This window comes from Physeter macrocephalus, chromosome 2 (genome assembly GCF_002837175.3).
Source record: "Physeter macrocephalus isolate SW-GA chromosome 2, ASM283717v5, whole genome shotgun sequence".
Lineage (NCBI taxonomy): Eukaryota > Metazoa > Chordata > Mammalia > Artiodactyla > Physeteridae > Physeter > Physeter macrocephalus.
Window position 1 is genome coordinate 14,540,661 of NC_041215.1, and position 13,709 is coordinate 14,554,369.

A 13,709-nucleotide genomic window follows, 5' to 3' on the forward strand; every position below is an offset into this window, starting at 1 on the left:
TTCTTTCACTAACAATTATTTATTGAGTAACTACCATGTATCAGGCACAGTGCCAAGCACAGGGGGTCAGGGGAAGGGGGTGGTTCAGCAGCAGATAAGACTGATAAGGTCCCTGTACTCATGGAAGGATTAAGATCAAGTCAACTTGTTGAGTGTATCAATAGTATATACAGGTATTTATGTCAATAGCTTCACACTTAGTACACAGCATAAAGAGGCCAAGCATTCAGATTTGACAATTTAGAGACAAAAGGCATCCAATCTCTAGAAACAAAGAGAAACTTTCCCCCCAAACTCCCAAAACCTGAACTAATTATTTCTTTTGACTAGCCTTTCGACTAATAGATTACATATTGTAAGCTTGTCATCTCACATCCACATTGAGTAGAGTTTTCATTGGATTAAGTAAATTGTTTATTAAAGAGAGGCACTGGGGAATACTACTTGGCCATAAAAAAGAATGAAATAATGCCATTTTCAGCAACATGGATGGACCTAGAGATTATCATACTAAGTGAAGTAAGTCAGAATGAGAAAGACAAATACCATATGATATCACTTATATGTAGAATCTAAAATATGACACAAATGAACTTATCTACAAAACAGAAAAAGACAGATGTAGAGAACAGACTTGTGGTTGGCGGGGTGGGGGGAGGGAAGGAGTGGGAGTTTGGGATTAACAGACGCAAACGGTTATATATAGGATGATAAACAGCAAGGTCCTACTGTATAGCATATATAGCACAGGGAAGTATATTCAATATCCTGTGATAAACCATAATGGGAAAGAATATGAAAAATAATGTTTATATATGTATAACTGAATCACTTTGCTGTATAGCAGAAATTAACACAATATGGTAAATCAACTATATTTCAGTAAAATAAAATTTAAAATAAAACTTAAAAAATAAAAAAATAGAGTCATTGGTACCAGCTCTGGCTGTGAGAGCTAAGTAGCTGTGTCTTATGACTTAATCCTAAATTCATTCTCTAGAAAATGAAACTAGTGGGGAGGGAAGGAATCAAGACGATGAAACAAGTCTTCACACCAGGAGACACCCAGGTTCCAACACAGGGGTGTGGCTGTAGAAGATTAGGACAATAGTAGCATAAAGATAGAACCTAACTATCTCAAAAGATTCAAAAGAATTTGTCCATTTCTTCCTTTTGAATCTTTTGAGATAGTTAGGTTCTATCTTTATGCTACTATTGTCTTAAGATGCAAATCTACTAGAGAATGGACTTGAGGATACGGGGAGGGGGAAGGGTAAGCTGGGACAAAATGAGAGAGTGGCATGGACACATATACACTACCAAACGTAAAATAGCTAGCTAGCGGGAAGCAGCCGCATAGCACAGGGAGATCAGTTCGGTGCTTTGTGACCACCTAGAGGGGTGGGATAGGGAAGGTGGGAGGGAGGGAGATGCAAGAGGGAAGAGATATGGGGACATATGTATATGTATAGCTGATTCACTTTGTTATAAAGCAGAAACTGACACCATTATAAAGCAATTACACTCTAATAAAGATGTTTAAAAAAAAGATTCAAAAGACTTAAGTGTGTAGTATAAAGTGTATTTGACTAATAGACATTAATCCTGTACCGCTAGTGTTTTCTGTAAACGTGTTTTTAAAGAACTAGACCCCCTGCCTTCATTTTAATTTGGGATCTTAAAATACAGTTTATCTTGAAAGAGTTTGACTCATAAGAAATTGCAAAAATGGGTTCTTTTTTTTTTTTTTTTTTTTCCCCTGTGGCCATGCCACAGCTTGCAGGATCTTAATTCCCCAACCAGGGATTGAACCCTGGCAGTGAAAGTGCTGAGTCCTAACCTCTGGACCACCAGGGGATTCCCAGAAGTTGCAAAAATGGAGCAGTTTCCAAGTCCCCTTCACCCAGCTTCCCCCAATGACAACATCTTACCTAATGGTAGCTCATTATTTAAACATGGAAATTGGCATCAGAATAATACCATTAACACCAACTACAGACTTTATTCAGCTGTTTTTACATGCACTTTAAAAAATATAGTCCTTTGAAATTTTATCACATGTGTAGATTGGAGTAACCACCACCACGATCAGGATACAGAATGGTTCTGACACTCCAAAGAAACTCCCCTGTGATGCCCCTCTATAGTTAGATCTTCCTTTGAACCCTAACCCCTGGTAACCACTGATCTGCTCTCTGCCACTCGTCACTTGGAGAATGTTATATAAATGGAATCATATACAGTACATAACCTTCTGAGATTGGCAGTTTTCGCTGAGCGTCACACCGTTGAGATCTGTCCGCGTTGTTTCGTGTATCCCTGGTTTATTCCTTTTTCATTACTGAGTAGTATTCCACGGTACAGATGTACCATGGTTTGTTTATCCATTCACCCATTGAAGCCATTTGGGTTGTTTACAAATAAAGCTGCTATGAATATTTGCATGCACGACTGTGTGAATACCAGATTCTCCTTTCCAAACAAAATCTTATGCCAAACTCTGAGATGAAGCAGTAAATGAAGTTGTGCTCTGGTTGAAACAGGGGGGAAGACCCAGGACATACCTGCTTGGTTTCTCCTTTGCCCCTGCAAACCCTCACGGTTCCCAGGAACACAGTTTGAAAACCATTGCTCTTGGGAGCCCATCCTCTCAGACCATGGAGGTTTTGGGTTATCAGGGCTGCAGGATGTCAGGATATGGGCCAGTTCATTCCCCTATCTCTGTGGTGCTCAACTTTGTTGCACAAAGGAATCACCTAGGAGCATTAAAAAATCCACAAGCCCAGCCACATCCCACACCGACAAACCGAGACCCTCTGTGATGGGAAGCAGGCATCAGGTGTTTGTAAAGTCCCCAGGTAACTGATGTACAGCCAAGTTGGAAACCAATGCACTGAGCCATCTTCCTTAGGTGTGGGGTCCCTATTTCTATTTGCTAAGTTAGTCCAGTCTTTTGCATTTTCTTGCCTTGGGTTTATAAGAAGACTCAATTTAGTATCATTTCTGAATGTTTATCCTCAGTTGCAGAAACTATGAAATGTTACATTTTTTTCTCTGTTATCCTTTTATTTTTTAACAGCTTTATGGAGATGTAATTCATATACCACCCAATTCACCCATTTAAATCATCCCATTCACTGGTTTTTAGTATATTCACAGAATTGTGCAACTATCTCCTCCACGCTGGATCCTCTAGCTTTTATCCTCCCATCTCCCAAGTCCCGTCCAGCCCTAAGCAACAACTAATCTACTTTCTGTTATTCTATGTGAAAAATTGAATAACGTACCAAGACCAAAAATGGGGTGGAGCCCACGGAGTGGTGGGAGCCCAGAGTCGGGAGTGACTGGCTCAGTAGAGCAAGGAAGCCTTCCTGGAGGAAGTGGCATTTGTGCTTGGCCATTTTTACTTGTGTCTTTGTTCCTTCCATGCTACTAGCATGGGATGCCCTCTCTCCCTCCTCACCCTGTTAGTATAATTCTGCCTTCAAGGACTCCATTATCAGCTTTGCTCATTGCTCTTTCTACACCGTTCCTCACATGTGGGCATGCCCTGCACTGTCCCCTTCGGTACCAATACCTGGTGACTTCCCTCTGCACTGATGGCTCTCCCCCAGCAAGATAGGGCTCCAGAGCCCTTCAGCTCCACCTTTCAAATTTCTTCTGTGCCTTCCTATCTGGGGCCAATCAAAGCTCTTTACCCAGCAAATGAACATTCTCCGTAAGAGCACAACTTAACAACAGAAGGACAAACCAATTTTTTAAAAAATACACAAAAGACTTGAATAGACATTTCTCCAAAGAAGATACAGGAATGACCAATAAGCACATGAAAGAGTACTGAATATCACTAATCATTAGGGAAATGCAAATCAAAACCACAATGAGATATCACCTCATACCCATCAGCACAGCTATTCCTAAAAAACAGAAAACAACAAGCATTGCTGAGGGGTGGAAAGGTTGGAACACTTGTGCTTTACTGATGGGAATGTAAAATGGGGCAGTTGCTGTGGAAAACAGTATGGAACTTTCTCAAAAAATTAAAAATGGAATTAACATTTGATTCAGCAATTCCACATCTGGAATATACCCAAAAGAATTGAAAGCAGGAACTCGTACAGATATTTGTACGTTCATGTTCTTAGCAGCACTATTCTCAATAACCAAAAGGTGTGAGCAACCCAAATGTCCATTGATGGATGAATGGATATGTAGAATGTGGTAGATCCATCCAATGGAATATTATTCAGCCTTAAAAAGGAGAAAATTCTGACACATCTTATGACATGGATGAACTTTGAGGACATTATGCTAAGTGAAAGAATCCAGTCACAAAACAACAAATACTGTATGATTCCACTTACATGAGGTCTATAAAGTAGTCAAGTTCATAGAGACAGAAAGTAGAGTGATAGGCGTCAGGGACTGGAATGAGGGAGGAATGGAGAGTTAGTGTTTTTTTTGGCTGCGTTGGGTCTTCGTTGCTGCACGTGAGCTACCTCTAGTTGCAGCGAGCGGGGACTACTCTTCGTTTCAGTGCGCGGGCTTCTCATTGCGGTGGCTTCTCTTGTTGCGGAGCACCGGCTCTAGGTGCACGGGCTTCAGTAGTTGTGGCGCACGGGCTTATTTGCTCCATGGCATGTGGGATCTTCCCAGACTGGGGCTTGAACCTGTGTCCCCTGCATTGACAGGCGGATTCTTAACCACTGCGCCACCAGGGAAGTCTGAGTTAGTGTTAATGGGGACAGAGTTTCAGTTTTGCAAGGTGAAAAGCTCTGGAGATGGATGATGGGGATGGTTGCACAATAACATGAATGTGCTTAATGCCACTGAACTGTACATTTAAAATGGTTAGAGTGGTACATTTTATGTATATTTTACCACGCACACAAAAATTTTTCAAATAAAGAGAGACCAAAAGTACAGGTATAAGCTTATAGGGATCTTGGCATCAGCCCAAGGCAGGAGTAGCTGCGTCAAAGCTTTCCCAACTGCATGTTGTCCTCTCTCTTCAAGCTTCAGCCTCCTCATGGGGATAATAAGAGTGATCACTTGGCTGCAGTTATCAATGAAGATTTAATGTCCTTCCTATGAGTGCTAAACCCAGTGTCTGAGACCTGGGAATGCTTGCTAAATGTGAGCTGGTGTTATTCTTTTTTTTTTTTTTTTTTTTTTTTTTTTTTTGTGGTACGCCGTGGCCTCTCCCGTTGCGGAGCACAGGCTCCGGACGTGCAGGCCCAGCGGCCATGGCCCACGGGCCCAGCCGCTCCGCGGCATGTGGGATCCTCCCAGACCGGGGCGCGAACCCGCGTCCCCCGCATCGGCAGGCGGACTCTCAACCACTGCGCCACCAGGGAAGCCCCTGGTGTTATTCTTATTGCCACCTCTCTGAGCTTGGAGGAAAGAGCCCCAGCCTGGTTCTGCCTTCTCTCTGTGTGACCTCAGACATGTGTGCACCCTCTCTGAGCCTTGGTTCTTCCTCTGAAATGGGCAAACTGCAGGGCATTGGGTGGGCACTCTGTGAAGGCAGCTGAATTAGGATGGGCTGAACAGAGGGCATAAAGGGTGAAGCATGTCCCAGATGCCCTGGTGATGGTGGGGGATGCCCCATGCCCCTCAGGAGCAGTCGAGCTGTCCCGGCGCCACCCCATGGCATCCTGGCTGTGTGCCATGCTGCATTGCTTTGGGAGTTACATCCTGGCTGATCTGCTGCTCGGGGAGCCCCTGGTCGACTACTTCAGCAACAACTCCAGCATCCTGCTGGCCTCAGCAGTCTGGTAAGCATCACTGGTCTGGCGGGATGTGGGAGAGCAGAGCAGGAGGGCAGGGTGACACTGCCACCTGGGAGTGGGGAGGCGGGAGTTTGGAGGAACTAGGACCCACCAGCACAACCTCCACAGTGGTCCTGACCCACCACTTTCCACTGCCCAGCTGTCCTAAGCCCGGCAAGTGAGAGCGAGGGTCTGGACACAACCTCATCTCCGAGGGGCCCCAGGGTCTGTCTCCCTCTGAGGCTTGGCATTCTCTCCCCAAAGGTACCTGATTTTCTTCTGCCCCTTGGACCTCTTTTACAAGTGTGTCTGCTTCCTGCCGGTGAAACTCATCTTCGTGGCCATGAAGGAGGTGGTGAGAGTCCGCAAGATCGCCGTGGGCATCCATCACGCGCATCACCACTACCACCACGGGTGGTTCGTCATGATCGCCACTGGCTGGGTCAAAGGTAAACAGGACCATGATGAGAACAATGGAAAAGCACCCCAGTTGAGAACCCCTGCTCAGTGGGGCATATCGGGCACCCCAGCTGGCACAGCCATTGCTCTGGGCTAAGGGATGTCAGGACGGCTGCAGGAGTCCAGCCTCCTCCTCAGCAGACACCTTTAGGGTAAATGAGAAGATTCTTCCAGAAATTTAACTATCCAAGGTAAATAGGACAACGAAGCAATGACAGCTGATGTCTCTAGAGCAGGATTTCTCAACTGTGGGCCTACTGATGTTTGGGGCTGGACCATTCTCTGTGGTGGAAGCCATCCTGTGCATCATAGGATGTTGAGCAGCGTCCCTGGCCTCCACCCACTAGATGCCTGTAGCACCTACCAGTGTGACAACCTAAAATGTCTCCAGACATTGCCAAATGCCTCCTAGAGAGGAAATCATACCCCTGTAACTACAGAGGTTCTTAAGCTTTGTGGACTACAGCCCTTTTATCAGCCCAGTAAAGCCTACAGACCCTTTTATGTTTTTTAAATGCATAAAGTAAAATATATAGGAGAATAAAGAAAGCCTATTATTTTAAAGTAGTTATAAAATTTTTTTTTAAATATGCTGTAGTAGCTTTATCCATCTTTACTAGTGATTAAATAGCAGACCTTACAGTGGCTCCTAATGACTCTCAGACTTTTGAAGTGGTGTTGAGCACAAATGATATTTTGAAACCACCATCTGCAACAATGGGAATGTGAAAAGAAAAACATCCATGAATTCTGTTGGTGACAGAATCACAGACTTGCAAATCCTGCTGAGGTAACTGCCTCCCTTCATGATGGAAGGAAAGGCTGGATTTCAGTGAGGGATGTGAAAATGAAGATGTAATTCTGTTTCCTGTCTGGGTTCATAGACTCCAGGTTAAGATCCCTGACCCAGGGCAAGTTTTGAGTTGAGGCCTTTGTGCATCTTTTCTCATTTGATCCTTAAGACTCTCCTTTAGGAGAAGGCTAACATCATCTCTTTTTACAGAAGAGGGAAATGAAATGACATGCCCAAGGTCACATGGCTATGGGGGCACAGCTGGGTTTGACTCCAAGTCTTCTGAATTCAACATCCACGTTCCTAACAACTTTGGAGCCCTCCTTTTTATCCTCCTCCATTTATGCTAAGAGGTAGACCAAGGTAGACTTTGAGACAAAACAATATTACTAAAAATATAGAGGGACAGTTTATAATGTTGGGTCACCCCACTAAGAAGATATAACCATTATAAACATATATGCACCTAAAAACAGAGCACCAAAATACATAAAGCAAAAATCGAGGGAAGTTAAAGGAGAAATAGATAATTCAACAGTAACAGGTGCAGTGGTGGACCAAGGAGTAAAAGGAAGTCAGGGAAAGAAGGCTTGAGCAGGTGCTAAACACCACTGGGCACCGAATCCCTGCTTCCTGCTCACCAAAGTGGGTACCCCCAAAATGCCTGGGTCTAGAATCATCCATTGAGTCACAGTATCCTCAGTACCACTGACATTTAGGGCTGGATCATGCTCTTTGGTGGGGGCTGTCCTGTGCATTATAGGGTGTTGAGGAGCATCCCTAGCTTCAACCCATTAGTTGCCAGTAGCAGCCCCCTCCCCAGCTGTGACAACCAAAAATGTCTACAGATATTGCCAAATGCCTCCTTGGGGGCAAAATCATCCAAGATGCAAACCCCTGGTCCAGTGGTGCATATCAGGCATCCCAGTTAGCACAACCACTCCTGGAGTGGATGTCCAAGCCTCTTTAGCCAATACATTTGGGGTAAATGGGAAGATTCTTCTAGAAACTTAACCAGAAATCTTGACGTGGGTCTCATTCTCTCTCCAGGAAGCCTGTACTACAGAGCAAATTCCCCAGGGGTATGACATGCCTTCTAGAGGGCAAGTGGTTTGAAAAAGGTTGAAAGCTCAGAACCCAGAGAGAAGAGAGGCTGGGGGTGGGGAGCCCTCTAGAAGCCTCATGCACAGCTCAGGGTCCTGGATTGGGAGCATCAGGGCAGACAACCCAGATTTGTCCAAGACATACCTTGCAGGTGGGATATGACCTCGATTTCTTCATGCTGGTTTTGCTCCAAATGTGCTGTGTGACCCTCAGCAAGACTGTCCCCTCTCTGGGCCACAGTTCCCCCACCTGCAACTGATGATCATACACCCCAGGCTCAGTATCCCTCTGGAGCAGACTCCAGAAGCAAAGAAGCTGCTTCCTTGGGAATTCAGCCAAGAAGAGCAGGGAGCTGGAGGTGGCGGGCTTGTTTAGAAGTACCCTGTCCCATAGGCTCTGGTGTCGCCCTCATGTCCAACTTTGAGCAGCTGCTCCGAGGGGTCTGGAAGCCAGAGACCAACGAGATTCTGCACATGTCCTTGTGAGTATCCCATTCTCCCTATTCCCTGGTCCTGACCCTGGGTTGGATACTCCTGGTAACTTGGAAGTCTCAGCCCCTGATTCTCCTTCCAGAAGCTTCCAGAGACCATAGCTGGGGGACCCCGGAGGTAGAGCCCTAACACTACCTAGGGGCCAGGGGCAGGCAACGTTGCAGGGTGATGAGACACTTGATTTGGGTTTTGAAGAGTGAATAAGAGTTTTCTGGCAAAGAGGGAGCTTCTGGACAGAGGCCAGCACCTCTGCCAACTATCAAGTCAGAGAAGAGCAACGATTCTGCCTAGTTCTGCATTTTGGGTACAGATTGTGGGTGGGAAGTGAGGGATTCAGGATGTAGAACACAGAGTGTGGGTGAGCAGTGTGGCTGGGGCTAAGTGGGGAACATTGGGCAGGGCCAGATGGCAACATACAGGACTCAACCCAGGACCCCACAGGGCATTTAGCCTAATACATTTTTAAAAGACCTAAAGGTTCAAGCTAGTTAAATTTTCTCCCAATCTACAATAAAGCTGTTGCCATTAAAATATGACAACATTAAAAGGCTCACCCATATGCCAATGAAAACTATCTCCCATTTCATATGTTGGAAAACATAACTTTATCTCACTTTATCCCCATGAGAGGTCTGTTCCCACACTCAGTTCATGGACAGGGAAATGGAGGCTCAGACCGTTGTGTCCCTTGCTACTAAGAGGGCAAGTGGCTTCCCCTCTCAGATTCTACTTCTGCCTCATCAGCTGAGTGTGAAGGCTCCATCACACACAGAACCCTCTGACCCTGGTTCCTGGTGCGTGCTTTGGAAATATCAGGTCGAATTATCATCATTAAGTACGTGCAGTGAGCGACAGACATCAGAAACAGAAGTCACTGGTCTGTCTTCTGCAACAAGTCAAAATATCGGAAGCCTATTCTTTAAGGAAGAAAAGGAAAATTAAGAGGAACTGTGTGTTGTAATCCCACCTTCTGGGGGAGTGCACTGTTCAGGAGTCCCCAAGACCACCCTCAGGTTTGACAATTTGCTAGAAGGACCCATAGAACTTGGCCAAGCCATTATACTTAGGATTATAGTTTATTACAGATTAAAAATGGCAAAGGTAAAGACATGTGGGACAGCATCCAGGGAGAGACTAGGCGCAAGCTTCAAACTGTCCTCTCTCAGTGGAACTGTGTGGACAGCACCTGTCTCTCCCAGCATCCATGTGTGACTGTATGCGTTGAAGATTGTCAACCAGTGGTGCTCCCCTGAGCTCTGCTGTTCAGGGGCTTTACTGGGGCTTGATCACACAGACATAGCTGACTGCCTGCATGGCTGACCTCAGTCTCCAGTCCCTCCAGAGGTTCAGCTGATACCATGTGGCCCAAGACCTCACCCTAAATCACACTATTACCATCTGGTATGACCCCAAATCCCCAGGTAAACAAAGACACTCCTATCAGGCAGGACATTCCCAGGGCTTAATGGATACCTTCCAGGAGCAGGGCAAAGGAGAGACCTCTTTTGGGGCCAAGATAGCTCTTTACTGTACAGGGAGATACCCCGTCATCCATGTCACATGGGCCCCTTTCCACCATGCACTCTGGAGAAGCTGGGATGGGTGCTGGAACCAGCAGGGGTGGGCAGAGAAGGGGGCCTGGGACAGTGGTACAGTGGCCTGAGCCATGCAGAACCTCGCAGTAACCACAGCTACCCCCTCCAGCCCCACCAAGGCCAGCCTGTACGGAGCCATCCTCTTTACCCTCCAGCAGACCCGCTGGCTCCCAGTATCCAAAGCCAGCCTCATCTTCATCTTCACCATGTTCATGGTATCCTGTAAGGTAAGCCTTCCTGTCCTGACGCCGACCCAAACCTCCCGGGCTGAGGATAGGGAGCTTAGACTCATAGCCTTGAGTGTCTGGGAAAAGGACAGCCCTAAGGTCAAGGGGTGGGGAGCTTGTCAGTAGGTGTATGCATGGGAGAAGGGTATGAGAAGATTAGTGTCCAGCAGGTGGGGATGGCGGTGAGCAGAACAAGGTCTTCCAGGCAGAGGGCCCAGCATGGGCAAAGGCCAAGATGGGGGCAGGAGTGTACGGAGTCTGTTTGGAGTATCAGGGCCTTGTGCCTCGGGCATGGAGAGCGGGCTGGACCAGGAATGGTGCTGGTCTGACCCTCAGGCCTTGAGTTAGGGTCACCCCCCTACCCAGGAAAGGTCTTCTGGGGCCATGCACTCTTCCCTCCCCGTGGAGCTAAGGAGCTTCGCTGCTGACTCCCCGGGAAGGGACCACAGGCCATCGCATAGGGAAAGGGAGTGAGCGACCCCAAGCCAAACACAGCTCCTCTCTGAGCCCAGGTGTGTGTGGGGGATACTCCTGGGGAAAAGGTGACCAACTATCCTGGTGTGCCTGGGTTTTTAGCACTAAAATCTCGCATCCCAGAAAACCCAGGACACTTGGTCACCTTCTTAGGGGTGCATGCAGCCAGAAGGCTGGCTCTGGGCTAACTCTGCCCCTCACCTGGCTGACCTTCTCTCTCTTTCCCCCGTAACCCCCACTTTGCTTCTGCCTCATTCTCCCTCTGGCTCTCTCGCCTCTCCTGTTCCTCTGCCACACCACCTCAGGTGTTCCTGATGGCCACTCACTCCCACAGTTCCCCTTTTGATGTTCTGGAAGGCTACGTCTGCCCTGTGCTGTTTGGGTCGGCCTGGGGGAGCGACCATCACCATGACAACCACGGTGGATCCCAGGGCGGCAGTGGGCCCTCCTCGCACTCAGCCCTGCCCACCAAGTCCAAGGAGGAGCTGAGTGAGGGCTCCAGGAAGAAAAAAACCAAGAAGGCGGATTAGAGGGCAGCCCTGGGGCATTCAGGGCACCAAGGAGAGGACCCAGACCCAGGACCCGGGCTCAGTTCTCCCCTCTCCAGGCCTCTACTTCGCCATCTACAAATTGGAGCCATTAGCCGCCCCCATCCAGGGCTGATGCAGGGGTTAAATGAGATATGGGGGTGAAGGGCATTTGTAGGAAGGGGGGTCCCCTTCTCTTTCTGCCAGGTCCCCATAGTGTTACAGCTTTTGGGGGGGAGTTCACAGCAGCAGCTCCAGCCGGAAACCCTGGCAGTTATGTTCTTGGTTCTATTATTTCCTCTCCAAAATTACACCTTGACTCCAAAAGAATTTCAAGCCATGTTGAGGCTCATTCGTTTGACGGACGTTATACTAAGTGTCTGCTGTAAGGTAGCTGCTGTGATTTCCACGTCTCTTCTTGCCGACTTCTCCTGGGCATCCCTGGGCAAGTTGCCTCCTGCGCTGAGCCTTGCGTGCCCCATCTATATAGTGGCTCCTCACCCCATTCTGTATGCAAGGGCTGATGTGAGGCTGGACGTGAACCAGCTTTCTAAGCTCAGAAGCACAATGCAGTTAGGAGGGGAGGCCTTGGTGGATGTTCATCGTGCGTAAAAATGGCTTTGCATTTTAGATCTTTTGTGTTTGTGGACTGGAGAACCCCACAAGTTACCTGGCACAAAGGAGGCCTTCAGGAGACATGTCCAAGCCAGACTTGAGAGCATGGAGGGCGGGGAAGGCTTGTTCTGATCCTTGGCTTCAGGTTGTTCCTAAACCAAAGAAATGCAGCTGGCTGGGCAGGTGTTCCAAGATCTGGCTCTGTCCAGGGGCTCCAAGAACTCACTGTTGGACCTGGGAAGCTCCATGAGACCTCCCTCATGCTGGCATCCTTCATTGCCACTCACTCAGTCATTCAACAAACACATGCCTACTATGTGCCAAACCTTGTGCTGCTGCTAGACAGGCTGGGAACTTGATTCAGGGTGTGTGAGGGGGATGGGAGCAGAGCGCCCCTCCTGGCCATCTTCATTTCAGCCTAGGTCACCAGGACATCTGAGAGGGGTAGGTAGGTTGGGCATGGCCAGTCTCAGATGGGGTTGGTGCCCAGACCAGGCTAGCTTGGGGCTGCCCTTTGCACACGGGTGCTCAGAGCATGCTCAGGGCATCAGCCTGCAGCTGTGTCAGAGCGGTGTGGGATTGTTGGGGTTCCAGGTGTTACCCAGCTATTGGGAAAGTGCCTTGATCTGGTGATGCCTGGGAGCTAGGTGGGTCCTGAGGCTGTAGGGCCCCCAGATTCCTCCTCTTGCATGTCCATCAAGGCTCAGCGTGAAGGGTCAGCAAATAAATTTGTTGTGAAAGAACCTTGATGGCTTGTCTGATTCATTCTTGCTCTTTTGGCCTCACGGCACAATGGGAGTCCTGTGAACGTAGAGACGCATGGAGTTTCCAGGAGAATGAGGCTCATGGCAGCCCTTGCTCACCAGTGGGAGATAGAGGCAGTGGGTGAAGTCTGTGGGGCTTGGAGTTAAGCAGAAATGAGTTTGATCCTTACTCTGCCATTGACAGGTCATGGGGCTTCCCCTTCTCTAAGCCTGTTTGCTTCTTGGGAAAAAGAGGATGATGATTATCACTGCCCTTCAAAGACAGGTGGGAGGATTAATGGGAGTGGTTGGAATTTGCAGCTAAGAGTCTGTGCAAAACCCTGTTAAGAGAATGAAAGTCAAGCCACAGACTGGGAGAAAAATCTTTGAAAATCACACATCTGAAAAAGGGATTGTATCCTGCATATGTAAGGAAGTCTCAAGACTCAATAATAAGAAAACAGCTCAACTTAAAAAGGAGCAAAGGATTTGAGTGGACACTTTGTCATAGAGAATATACAGATGGCATAGAAATAAGCACATGAAAGATGCTCAACATCCTTGGCCATTGGGGAAATGAGTGGGAAGACACCACTTCACACCCACTAGGAGAGCTAAGATTAAAGAGACTGACCATACTAAGTGCTGGTGAGGATGTGGAGCAACTGGAAATCTCATACATGGCAGGTGGGAATGTAAAACAGTGCAGCCACTTTGGAAGACAGTTTGGCAGTTTCTTAAAAAATTTTGTATGACCCAGACATTCCACTCAGGTATTTGCCCAAGAGAAATGAAAATATGTATCCACACAAAGACATGGACACGAATGTTCATAGCAGCTTTGTTTGTAATAGCCCCAAACTAGAAACAGCAAACAAATGTCCATCAAAAGGTGAATGGGGACTTCCCT

General features: G+C 47.4%; 1 protein-coding gene across 1 annotated transcript; it reads left to right on the forward strand.

The window, feature by feature from the left end:
* Window positions 1–5,573: 5,573 nt before the first annotated feature.
* Window positions 5,574–12,799, forward strand: TMEM38A (transmembrane protein 38A). Its single transcript, XM_028495128.2, has 5 exons — window positions 5,574–5,777; window positions 6,036–6,220; window positions 8,521–8,608; window positions 10,323–10,440; window positions 11,220–12,799. The coding sequence occupies exons 1-5, from the start codon at window positions 5,593–5,595 to the stop codon at window positions 11,442–11,444; spliced, it is 801 nt and encodes a 266-aa protein (XP_028350929.2). The 5' UTR covers window positions 5,574–5,592; the 3' UTR covers window positions 11,445–12,799.
* The last annotated feature ends 910 nt before the right edge of the window (window positions 12,800–13,709 follow it).

Coding starts and splice junctions, on each gene's coding strand:
- TMEM38A (XM_028495128.2), top strand. CDS start 5,593: ATGGTGGGGGATGCCCCATGCCCCTCAGGAGCAGTCGAGCTGTCCCGG. Junction 6,221..8,520: donor CGCCACTGGCTGGGTCAAAG/GTAAACAGGACC, acceptor CCTGTCCCATAG/GCTCTGGTGTCGCCCTCATG. Junction 8,609..10,322: donor GAGATTCTGCACATGTCCTT/GTGAGTATCCCA, acceptor TACCCCCTCCAG/CCCCACCAAGGCCAGCCTGT.